The 13,291-nt window shown below is 40.9% G+C and overlaps 1 protein-coding gene across 5 annotated transcripts in view; it reads right to left on the bottom strand.

Moving 5' to 3' along the window:
* Positions 1-13,291, bottom strand: part of INPP4B (inositol polyphosphate-4-phosphatase type II B) — a 3,177,224-nt gene that overhangs the window by 517,307 nt on the left and 2,646,626 nt on the right. For all 5 annotated transcript variants that reach the window (XM_069631181.1, XM_069631178.1, XM_069631177.1 and 2 more), the window contains one exon: positions 12,669-12,841. In XM_069631181.1, the coding sequence (XP_069487282.1) occupies positions 12,669-12,841 (173 nt within the window). The remainder of the gene's footprint in view (positions 1-12,668; positions 12,842-13,291) is intronic.

Below are 13,291 nucleotides of genomic sequence, written 5' to 3'. Positions count from 1 at the left end.
GCAACTAATGAACACCTTCTTGTCACAAACATGCCCAAAGATTATCCTTCAATCTGACATGCTGTGTGGAAGCTACGCCTTTCATGATTAACGTTCCTTTGTGGTTCAAATTAGGTACCCAGTTCATCTTCTGTTAAAATGGTAATTCAATCAGTTTATTGAATAACTGTTTCTTTTATTTTTCATGATGCTGTTCGTGGGTTCTGTGCCTCACCTGTGAATCAATTCCTGTTTTAAATACATAGTTAATGTTAATGGGTCTTGTACTGCACACTCTTACCACTTGTGTGGTCTCTTGGCCCTCTGGTGGATCGGCAATGGGAGGAGGGTTGGGTATTTTAGTGGGATCCAGAGGGAGAAGAGTAAGAGAGATTTGATGTGCTGTTGGCAGCTTCAGTTCGTCAAAACGGGTCACTGAGCATAGGTGTGTTTTCGGTTGGTAGCTTTCATGTGGTGTTGAGGAATGATTGTGTATGGTATGGTTTCGTGTTGAGGGTTGTGAAGTGTGCGCAGTTTGTGGGGCGGTAGAGGTGTGGTTGTGTTTAGTTCAGAGTCTGAGAGTATGCAGAATGGTGAGATTTTAGTATGGTTAGTTAGGGGCAAAACATTTCCTACCCCCAACAATCCAACCAAGTGTGGTACATTTCCTACCCCCAACGCTCCCATCTACGTATTATACATTTCCTATTACCAACAAATCATCTATGTGTGATATATTTCTTTCCCCCAAGAATCCATCTAAGTGTGACATATGATCGTTTATATGATATATGATCGTTTATTTATATAGCACCTATACACAATGTGTTTCAAAGCGCTTCAAGACAAGGGAGGGAACAAGGGAAAATACAACCACATTCTTACAGGCCATGAACAGTAAGGATGTGAAATTAACTATCTTACTCGGCCTGACAACATTTCAGATAGTGCAAGAGCTAAGACATAGATAAGGAAGGGAGGGAGGGGGAGAGTGGGAAGGAAATGGAAACAGACGGGCGACTACCGTACTAGGCCTGACGACATTTCTGGTAGAGCCGGAGAAAAAACAAAAGGTGAGGGGTGCAGAAAGGGAGGGGAGGAACAAAACAAGCGACTATCATACTAGTCCTGACGACACTTCAGATAGTGCTGGAGGGATGGTGGGGAGGAAAAAAACAGTAATGGGAGGGTAGAGGAAACAGACGAGGTTGCTATCATTTTAGGTCCAGGGACAATTCTGATAGAGTAAGTGCATAGAAGAAAGTAAATGGTAGGAGATAGGAAAAGGGAGAAGGGAAAGGAGGAGATAAAAGAGAGTAAGCAGTCCAAAAGACTGGAGAAGCAGGAGTGGAGAGCGAATACAATTGCAGAAGTCAGTAGGAATACATAATGTTGCAAGCCAGGATACAAGATGAAGATGGGAACATTTCCTACCCCCACAATCCATCTAAGTGTGATACATTTTCTACCCCAACAATCCATCTAAGATGCTATGGTGCTAGTGCTGATATTGGCGTCTGTCCTCAGCTTGAATGGGCGGTCTGGAGTGAGCAACTACACCTGCGCCTGCAATTGTTTTCTGCTGTGCTAATGCTGAAGGGTCAGTGCTGATCTGGGGGTTATTAGTTAAGAAGGTATGTAGTTAACCTCTGTGAGACTACACAACCTTTGTCCTCTTGGTATTGGGTAACCACCTTATTGGTATAGGTCTGTACTACACAAGTTGGTAGTGCGACTGAGCCGTCAGACTTATCTCAAGAGGGGTAAATGTGAGCTGTAGAGCTGTAGCAATGAAATCCACAAATACAAGTATCCAAGTAAAACTTACACTCAAGGTTTTTAGTTAAAATAGTTATTTATTTAACAATCGTTTTTAAATAAGCATTCTTTAAAAAGGGCAATATATGCAGCAACCAAATACACTTTAAAATACTTGTTCAGAATCAATACAAAGTTGGTAGATACTCTTTAGAGATGCTTCTTACACACTCCCTACACCCTGAGGTGACTTCACTAACTAGGACAGTAATTGCATTTATATATCAATAGTGCACTTTGTAATTCTGAATTCAATGAAAGGAAAGGTTAAAGGAATGAAAAATGAAAAAGGTTAAACAGGTCATCAGAGCATGTAAGCACGTTAAATCTTCCAATGAAGTCTAGATAAAAACCTTTACAAGCAATATTCGTTAAAAACCGATATATCACCTATGAGGGACAGAAAGAATCAAAGTCAAATGTGATAGAAGAGTCTGCAGGGAGCCAGGATACTCAAAGTCAATTGGAGCAAAGTCTATGGAGCTGAGGCACGTCTTAGATAGTTAAGGTTTTGCACAAAGTTGGAGAGTTTTTTGAAGAAAAATCACTGTAGGGTCACGCGCTGTTAAACTTGTGAAAGTTAGAGCTGAGATCAACTCTAGAAAAAGCAGCTACTGCAAGTCTCAACTGAGAAGAGCAAGCTACAGACAATGAGGTAATTATCCCAAGTCCGAACAGTACCTTTGGTTAAAAGAAGAGGGTCGAGCTGGCTTCTGTCTGGTTGCAGCGATGCAGATCCTGTGTTCCTGGGCCTCAGATGTGGAGACAAGACGGAGAACATCTGGGGACTCCTGCAGCAGCAATCTGAAGGTCGGCGGCAGCTACGGGCTCTTTACGGATCAGCGGCACTTTGCGGTTTCAGTGCTCGGTAAACAGCACCATCACGGATCTTGGACATGGGTTGGGATTCCTTCACTCCTTTAGTCCTGCACTCTGCTGAGGGGATTCAAGCTCTGGTCGTCCTGCTTCTGGAAGATCCTGGTGAAGACTCCTGGAGCTCTTGGCTTGCTTACAGATGTTGCACTTGACTACGGATTTCTTGACCCCTGGCACTCGGTTCCTGCAGCAGCAAAGAAGTACAGCCATTCGGGGAAGGTGTTCCAGTGGAGGTTGTCTTGGGGTAAGTTGGCCCCACTAACCCAAGGGAAGAAGTCGACCCTTCCGGAGCTTCTCTTGTCGATCAGAAAAGGGAGTTTGAGCACAGCAGCAGGGCTTCACTGGGCAGTTCAACTGTCTGGGAGGATGCTGCAAGCTTCGTTCTTTGCCGGGATGTCCTTCCCAGTGGTGGACTGTGTCTTCAGTCCCAAAACCCTTGCCTTTTAAGCAGGTTTCTCCAATTCATGCACAGCCTAGCTGTCATTTAAACAGCAGGGTGGCTGTCCTGCAAGGACAAACAGCCAATCAGGAATGGGTGCATTCAGGCATTCCTAAAGACCCAGGACAGGGGAGTTCCGGGAACCTGCCTCACTTTCTGCCCTTCCAGACACACTGGAGCCAGAGGCGGGTTTCAGTACTGAAGCCTGCCAAAGGCAAAATGAACATAGGGCTTATACCTGGTTTGGCGTGCAGAGTAAACCCCAAGATCGACCTCACAAACGGAAAATGGCAAAAAAAGAAGACCAGGGCCATTTTGACAAAATGGTCACCCATGTGTGCTATACTGCAGCTGTGGTATCAGCCTGCGGTATTAAAGGCACAATGGTAGGAAAATTAAACCACTGCCACCAGCCATTTAAATTAGTGAGGGTAACATAAAAAAGTGTTACATGAGTAAGTAGGAAAAGGGACTACCAAGTAACCCCCAGCACACCACATACGATGGGGTGTGCTGGACCTACAAAAAGAAAAGGTAAGTAAAGACATTTTCACTTTACTATTCTTGGGGCCACTAGTTCGCACAAGAAAAGGTATTTAAACCTCATGAGAGATCTAAAGGATTTCTCTGTGACACTGCACTGAAGGTGCTGTGTGTCACCCTACAAAACGTAGATGCCTATGGAGTTTGTCAGACTCCAAAACCAAAGGATACATAAAATCCAAATCAGATCAAAACACATGAGAGAGTGAGAAAAAGGGCTCACTCACTACAAGGGTAGAATTACAAAGTCCTAAAGTCTAGCAAAAAATCTGGGGGTCTATAAGGTTGAAGGGAATTAGCACAGAAATGAGAATTCTCCCTAACAGGGGTCTGGGTAAGGGAGCCTGTCCTCGTATTCTTAAGCCTGTCTGGAGTGACAGTTCTGTCAGTGCATTCATTGGTATCTGTTAGTATCCGTTGCATTAACATACTACTGTGTGGTCTGTGCTGATGCAGTTTGGGGCATGTCTTTTGATGAGGAAGAATATTTTCTTCACTGTCCCAGTGGCCAACTCTAACCGTCTTTCACGATGGCATCCTGAAATGTTCAATTGTCCGCCTTCCTCCTTACAACAACTGTATTGGCCTTTTTACTTGGGTGTTAGGCCAACTCACCTAGAGTGTTCAAGGTGCTAATTTAAATTCTATGGTGTTGGGAGTAAACCAGTAACCTGCGCTGCTAGCGAGGGGTCAAAGAGAGCAATGAGTCGCATTTGAAAGAGTCGGGTATTCTTCCCTAGCATTTGCCAGATTTGAAATACACCAAAAACACACAAAGTCTCAATATGCGTCTCACACTTAAGAAATCCAGAATCATGTACTCATAACTATTGCATGATACATCGAGTAACTTTATATTTCCCATTTTAGCGTAACAACTGGGCCCCTATTTATTTCTGTAGTATACCTGCAATACAGTAGGTGGGGATACTTAATTGGCGGCTATGTTTTGCTGCTGATTATATCTAAGTAAACGGATTGAAAATCAAAAGAAGTGACCTAAACTGCACCTTTTCAGTCCCCACCATAAGTGACATCAGATCTCACCACACCACTTCATATTCTACATCAAATGCAATGACCAGAAGCACCACAAAGCACCATCTTGAAAGGCATGAACCCACTCTTGTAGCAAAGACACTAGCCTAGAGACCACTGTGACGAATCCTTGGAGGTCATCCCTTATCCCACGGGGGGACCCTTCCCATGGGGCAGGACAGTGCGGCCACAGTCTATTAGTCGCCCTGGGGGTGGTGCACAATGGGAGGATCTCATGGTCAGGGGAACCCCTTATGAGATGAGGGACAACATGACAGGTAGAACGTGGTATCCACCCACCCCTTACAACCTCCCATCATCCTCTTATCATAGATAGGGTAACTTAGTACCACAGGTTTCTATCTACAAGTGTAAGGTGTACCATTCTATCTCATTACCTTATGCTGAGACGAGGAAGAACAATGACTACCCATGTATAGCATGGACGAGGAAGATCATCAGTTACCCAGTAGAGAATAATAATGTTTTGACTGAGATATAGACAAAACACGGAGTGCTGAAGAGCATCCCGCGGAACCAACAATAGCAGACTATTCAATATTGAAAATCTGTCAGTAAGTGCGCAACAAAAAGGGAATACAGACCAAACAGGCAGTCGAGTCCTCCTAGGAAGAACAGAGGGCGAATGAGATGCGAAGAAGATGCAGAGACTGGGACACTGAACCAGGAATAGGATGCTCCGTAGCTGACCTATAGTAGCCAGGACACATACAGAGCCGGCAGAGGCAGGTCAATGAGTCCCTGAAGCAGAAGAAAGGCGTGGAGTAAGAACTGCACCGCCCAGAGAAACTGGGAAGGTGGAGTTCTGCTGCACACAGCAAACCATCTGAGAAGGCTGGAAAAAGCCCCAGCTCAACCGCAGATGCCTTGGAGAGGTGAAAACTCATGCGGACCATGCAAAAAAGGTATGCGGGTGACCAAATGGGCAAAGGGAAGGTGGCAAGCAGAAAGGCTTTGAGCAAGCCAACAAGGAAGGGCCTGGAACTCGGAGGACTGTAGAAGTCTCAAATCACAGATTGAGATGATGGTACCGGGCAGGATAGTGAACCAGGTATATAATACAAGCAGTGTGAGGAGAAAAGAAACCATATAAATACCTACACAGGAAGTTTTATTTTTTCCATACAGACTTGTTTAAGCTGAATGAATCACCAGTAATTTAGCATCCTGGTCATGCAAAATGGCAATAAATCACATAGTTTAAAGTGTTCAAGTAATCAAGAAAAGATTTGTAATTCATACAATTGGATCTAAAACTAGATGATTTATATCATGAGTTCAAGTAAACAATCAAGAAACAGAAAAGACAATGAAGAATTGAGTGACTGCATAAATGGTTAAGTACAAACACAAAGCATCAAAGACAAAGGTAAATTAATACAAAAACATATGTATGTTGGTTGCCTACTAAGGTTAGTTGCATAACAGTGAACCTGCATCTTAGGTAGGTCGCAGGAGGCATAAATCAAACTCACTTACATAACAATCTCTAAAGTAGGTCATAGGCATAAATCAATGAGATAACAATATACATAAACGTGAAAGATAAATTAAAAACTGCTAGGGTCTACGTCAAAAACATCGCAATAACAGAAACGTGAAACACGCCCGAGGCGTGTAAATCATGATGACGTTTCGGCGGAGATGAATGGTTGTGACCGCCTTCTTCAGGACTAAAAAACAATATTGGACCCTGTAGAACATGAACAAAACTGAATCTCAGCCTAACGGGCATCAACATAAGTTCAAGGAGTTATAAATGCTAATCAAAGTGTTTCAGGACACATTGACAGAAAAGGGAAACATATCACCAACGAACAAGGAGAAACACATAGTGCCACCCGATCCAGTCCGTGCCCATGCACCAAGACATATGAAAAGAAGCTGGAAGAGTAGCGGTCATGGAGCCACCTGAAGGGGGAGGCCGGAAAAGGCCAAGGGTAAACATGTTTAGCAGACCTAGGCGTAGTGCAATCACCTGACTGCAGAGCGTATGCAGGGAGGGTAGTAAGGCAGAGAGTCACACTCACCACTACTAGGGGGCTAAAGTCTATTCCTGTCCACCAGGGGGAGCTGACTGGGGAAGAACTCATTGAGGAGCACCTGTGGCCCATTCCAAATCAGAATAATATCATCGATATAACAGGTTGAACCAGTGGGAGAAATCTTCAAATTATCACTTGTTTACATTAAAAGCTATGAAACCTTTTGTGTCTGCCTCAGATTTCCATCTTTTAGTTCAGGCTTTATATATTTCTTGAATCCACAGTGGGAACTCTGTCCTGGAAGGTGAACCTTTCTCCCTGGTTGCTCCCATGATGGCCACCGCTTCATACTGTGGCCAGGTTGGTTGTTTCAGTCAGGAAGTTCACTCCACCCACTCTGATGCTCCTACAGTTTAAAATGCTACTGTTGAAATCTGGTATCCACTTTAAGATTGCATGTTTGGCTCACAGGTGGGGTTCATACAGACACCTGGCTGCCAGGCAGCTAAACCCGCCAGGTGTCTGCCAGAAGGACAGGTGGAGGTTTCTAGCATATTGCACCTGACCAAAATCTGGTAGTTGCCCTCAATCGCACAAGAAGAACATGAGGGGTGGCCAGGAATCGTGCTTGGATGAACTGTAGGGTTGGCCTTTCATGGAAGTTTTAACAACTGTGAAGGTTTAGTGCGTGCAAACTATCTGTGAAGATTTGCCATGCTCTCCACCTCGAAGAGTTCGAAAATGTAGCCCATTTTCTACTATTGGTAATTTGGGAAGTCTACCCTGTGTCACTAACCATTTGTCGCAGCCGCAAGAATCAACAGAGGATGACACTACCTGATTGGGTGCATATACAACAAATCTCCATACGAGTTTCTAGGTACGTACAAATGCACACAGCAGAATACACCAACAACTACGACAAATTTTGTCTCACTGGTCACATAATTGTTCCGCCTACTTACACCAGACTATGCCTCAACACCTCTGACATCAGTATGCAGTGAAGACCTATGACAAATTCGGGCCAGCTGCACACATAACTACTCTCTTGCACTCACGCTTTCTCCTGACCTCTCTCAGCACCCATTCACATGCCTGATCTCGTGGGTTGCATTTTACTGGCACCCAGCCACCCCTGCTAAGCCTTACCATGGCTAAATACACACACGCATTCTAATCCTACTCCATGTTTTCCAACATTTTGGACTCCAGTCCCCGAGGGTGTTCCCATCACTAGCGCATTCAGACTATAATAATGGTAAAAGGTGCTATATAAATGCTACCTACAATACAATACAATTCCTGGGCAGTTCTGAGCTCTTTGGAGCAGAGAACAGTGAACCCTTGCAGTCACTGGTTCCTGCAGTAGCTGTACCTTGAAAAGATATTTCTCAGGTTCAGTAGTTTCCTGTACTAATGCCCTCTCGACACACTTCGACAATTCAATGTCACATTACCTTCAGAAATCTTTAAAACCTGGCTCTCGCCTGAGGCCTTCTGAATTACCATGGTTTTAGTAACTTAGCTAGAGTTTCTTTTCTTATTCATTATTAATGTTCGGAAATGTATTAATCTAGGGATTTTATGATGTATGCTTCATCATTGTATGTGTCTTTTTGTACATCGGTCTGCAGCACTACGGTGAGTAGTCTGTGTTAAATTGCGTGTTTGATAAATACAAACAGAAAACAGGCTCCCATATCTCTATGTTTACAATATTTAAAAACAAAGGTACATGTTCTTTATGAAAAACAACCATGTTCTCCTTACTAGACCTTATGCAATCACCCAGAAATTGTCTGACTACTTCCGCTTAAGCAGGATTTCTGTGGTTTGCAGTTCTATGTTTAACAGGATGTGACGTCTCACTCAGGAGAGCTTTGTATTACCAGAACATAAACTGCACTCAATTTATAGAAAAAATAAGAGATAAATTATAGCATTCCCTTTTTCACATAAAATGCTTTACGCATATGACTCTAGAGCGAGCACACTCACAATGAACAACAATGTCCACCCGATCCCCCATATGACTAAGTATTATTTCAATAACAACCAGTGCTTACTCTTTTGTGACTGCTGACATGCCACACAGAGTTGCTAACAAGGTCATCTGACAATAAGGTCTTAAAATAACCAAGAGATAACGTGGCATTAACACATCCTGTTTTCATGTTTGCATTTTCATAGTGGGTGCCAATGACAAGCAACCGGTTGGCTTTCTGGTGCTTCTGTGTAGTCTTGTTGCCACTTTAAAGGATCAATAGAGATAACTCCTCCATTCGGGGACGAACAAAGCTGTTACCAGCGGCCTACGCCCAAGTAAGCCCGAATGAAACAGGGACATCTGCAATGTCTCAGGGTTGCTAATCGTGGTTTACAATTTGTCTGTTAAGGTGAATGTGCTCTGCGTGTATTGTGTTCCCAATTTCCATTAAAAAACAACAACCAAAAATGTCCACTAAGGTAACAGAAAAATGACAAAACCCCCTTTCTAATTCCATGGCAGCGATTGAGATGCGGGCACGGGCCAGACAGTTGTGAGAAGTAGAAATTGAAGTGGGGTAGGAGGGTGGGAGCAGAGTTGTGGGATTCTGTGTGAACCTGCGGTGAGGAGGAGGTAGGCAGATGGCAGCCCCTTGGTGGCCCAGGAAAACTAAAAAATATATTGCTTTGGCAGGAGTAAGATACCAAGTATTGAAGGGAATAACAGTGTGACCAAGGAATAAAATCCCCCATACTTTAAAATGATTTTGAAAGTTACCTCAAATTTGAACTCCTTGGTGACTTGCAATACCCTTATAATGTTTGTTAATAAATATTTTATCCCATATGCATTGTCACAAATAAGGAGAAGCAGAACACGCTGCTCTATAATTAAAGTTACATTGAAGGTTATATATGAAATCTATATCTTTAGAGCTTGATGAAGGATCTTCACTAAATTTGACAAGCAGATGAGTGCGCCTAATTCTATCAACCATGCCAAATGTGTAAATCCATGCAGTTTTAAAAGTTATGAGAAGTTGAAAAAAATGAATATTTTTTCAGTTGCTTTTGAATGGAGACATCTCCATCGAAAAATGATTTTCAGAACACAATTTCTCAAAATTTCCCACTTCCATTTTCTTTTTTGCTACAAATCATCCATTTGATTTCAGTGGAACATTTTTGAATAACAAACAACCTAAACAAGAGACATCAACTTCAGAAGAAAAAGAATTTTCTATATTTTTAAATGTGCATTGTAAAAATGTACAAAATAATAAAATCTATATGAGACACCTTAAAATACATGCTACAGAAACGTTCATTTCAAAATATACCCTTTCCTATGAAGTGCAATTACTACGAGGAATCACCTCCTGTTAAAACATGTACAAATGTACAAAATATATACAATACACCTTGAATGAAATACATAGGAGAGCCACGTTCATTTCACCATTTACTGATTACTACAAAGTATCATTTGAAATCCAATTACTATAAGGAATAACTTATAAAAATGTACAGGATACATACAAGACATCTCCAAATATGCATGACATCCACATTCAATTCACAATATACTCTTTACAATGAAGTACAATTCCAATAACAAAAAAACGCCTTACATTAGTACCTACCCATTTAGGCAAAGATTAAACACATTTATAACCACGTGTCCATTAGTTCTGTGCGCTTAGACTATTTTGAAACAGAGGAACAATAATTATGGATTCTCTCATGTAACATTGTTTACATTCTTGTTAAAAACACTTACAAATTTCCCATTTCCTATAACCCATGTCAGTAAAGGTGCACAAAATAAAACCACCTAACATACACACATCCTTCACACAGTTACATTCCCTTCTGCTTTTCCTTCTCTCTAAGTCTTTATACATTTTTAATGAATAAGGATAGATTCTAGATTCCAGGCAATAGCAGGTGCTACATTCAACAAATAACAAAGGGCAGGTCGATACTGGTTAAAGTCTCTCGCCATGAGCAGGGGGCCTAAATACTCCCAACTTAAATTTTCATACACAGGACAGAAAAACTAAAAATTTGCTAAATCCTCAAAATCAACCTGATACATGGGGCATTTAGATTCCAGATTGCTGCCCGATCTGCGACGTAAACCTCACTGAGCGCTAGGCACCCAAAGCGAGCTCTTAAAGTTGGTGCCCTTTGAAACTTACAATTGTGTCAAACGAGATAATCCTTGATTGCATTAGTTGGGGTAATCATTATTTGTCCATCGTGGGTTTCATCAACTCCCGAGTCTCCCATTGGCAAAAATAAAAGGTTGGGGATTTGCAGTTGTGCATTTAAAAATCACCATTTATTCAATTACACCAATCACACATACAAAATAACAAGCATTGACAAAGCCAACCATTCTGGTATTTGTAGTTGTTTACTTAAAAACACATTGTCGTAGTTTCAATTGCTACGACTAATCACACGTGTACAAATGTAAGAAATAACACGCATTGGCAAAGTCAGTAGTTCTGCACCTTTGTTGTTAGTTGAAGAATGCTTGCAGATTCAATTAAACATGTACACATTTATGGCAAACAAGCATCCACAAAGGCAATAGTTTTGGCATTTGTCTCTTCTAATATTATGATCAATCACTTATGTCAAAAGGTATCAAAGAACAAGCATTGGCAAAGTCAATAGTTTTGAAGATTGCCTTTGATCATTCACAAACAAATGGCTGTATCTTCCATTGCTACGACTATACAACTAACTATTTGAACATTTATGAAATAACAAGAATTGGCAAAGACAATAGTTCTGGCATTTATAGTTGTCCATAGTAGCTTCAATTACTACAACCAATCACTCATATAAAATGCATGACATAACAAGAATTGGCATAACCAATGATTTTGGCTTTTATAGATGTTAATTGACAAATAAGTGGTTGTGTGTCTGATTACAATGACAAATCACACATGTAAAAACTTGTAACTGAATGGACACACATTTTTTGACAAATGTTCATCCATTCAATTACTATGATCACTCGCCCATGCCAAAATGTACAAATTAAAAAGCATTGCAATAGTTTCAGTATTTGAAGTTGACAAACAAATGGTCTGAGCTTCATATCTAGTTTCATCAAGTGTAACATGAACATACAAACATATGACAAGAAAATCCATCTAACAAGCGCTGGTAAAGCTAATGGCTTCGTCATTTCAAGTAGTTAATTGGCCAACAAATGGCCATAGCTCCATATCTCATCTTGTTTGCTATGCCCTCTGCCAAATTATGCTCAACCTACACCCATGCTGTTACCTAAAATAATAATAGAAATCAGTGATTTTTTTTAAAAAAAGTTAATGTTACTACCTAGAAAATGTAAAGTTTAAAGATAGGGAATCAAGATTTTTCAAAAAGTATAGAAACAGAATTGGTGACAAATATTCTTTTATAAAAAAGTTAAGGTTACTATCTAACTAAAAAGTGAAATCTACAAATGTTGCCAATATCAACATTAAGGTTTAACATATTATTAAACATACAAGCAACATTAACAGTAAACAGCATAAACTATAACCTACAATAAAACAACATTGTATAAGTAGAAAGGTAGCATTATTACATAATTGTATCTCTACAACACACAAAATAGTTACCAAGCATGCAAAACATTACAAAAACGCACCACACACCATTTAAATACATGTAAATAATAATCACTCTATTAATATATTCTGCCCTAGCAGACACAAAAGATGATAATGTCAATCCAATGGTGAAATTTGATACGGTTCTGTGTGGAAAATAGCTGGTTTATGGACAGGGTTATTAACTGATAACGTTACTTCTGTATGTCCAACATTCACTGTTAACAGAACAAATGTCGGACTGTTATCCTCACACCATTCTTACATAATTTCATTATTATTGCCATTTTATTTTCACCTCATGCTGCGTTAAGAGAATAAACATATAGAACTTCCTACCGCTTGACTGAAGACAGCATCTCTCCTCTGCATAAGCAGCAAACACTGTGGCAATCCACAAGCAAGTTCTTGAAGCACCACAAAAATCATGGATCTCTTTGCTCTGATAACCACTTCCTGCACACACTGCTTCAGGGCCATTACCAGGGGGTAGAGCTGCTCATTCCAGTCTCCTACAAGAATAAACGAGTACAACATTCTCTGAGAAATCAGGAGTAGTAAATGAAATGTGGGTCTTGTTAAGGGTGTACAGTATTGCAAAGGCCATATTTCTGGATAATAACACATTAAAAGACATGTCACTTGTACTATTTTAATGAGCCCACCTACGAAGAGGATCCTACAATATGTATCTAAGTTTATCAGTTCACCTTAGTACCACAAGTAACAAACTTAGTGCAGTTACAGACACAAAATGCTAAACGAAATATGTACTCCTTTAGCTGTTAGCAATGCCATAACACTGAGACTGATAGGTATACATTAGCAAGCCATGTTATCTATAACACTGAAAAAATGTACAAGGAACTCCAACATAAGACTGATGTGACTTCTACCCCTCTGGCTCACAAGAGCAAGCTCTTGATTTCATACATTCTCCAAATGAAGCATACCCTTTTATA

Source organism: Ambystoma mexicanum, chromosome 6q (assembly GCF_040938575.1).
Source record: "Ambystoma mexicanum isolate Mex_15411 chromosome 6q, UKY_AmexF1_1, whole genome shotgun sequence".
NCBI classification, from domain to species: Eukaryota; Metazoa; Chordata; class Amphibia; order Caudata; family Ambystomatidae; genus Ambystoma; species Ambystoma mexicanum.
This window is presented reverse-complemented; position numbering and strand designations above follow the sequence as displayed.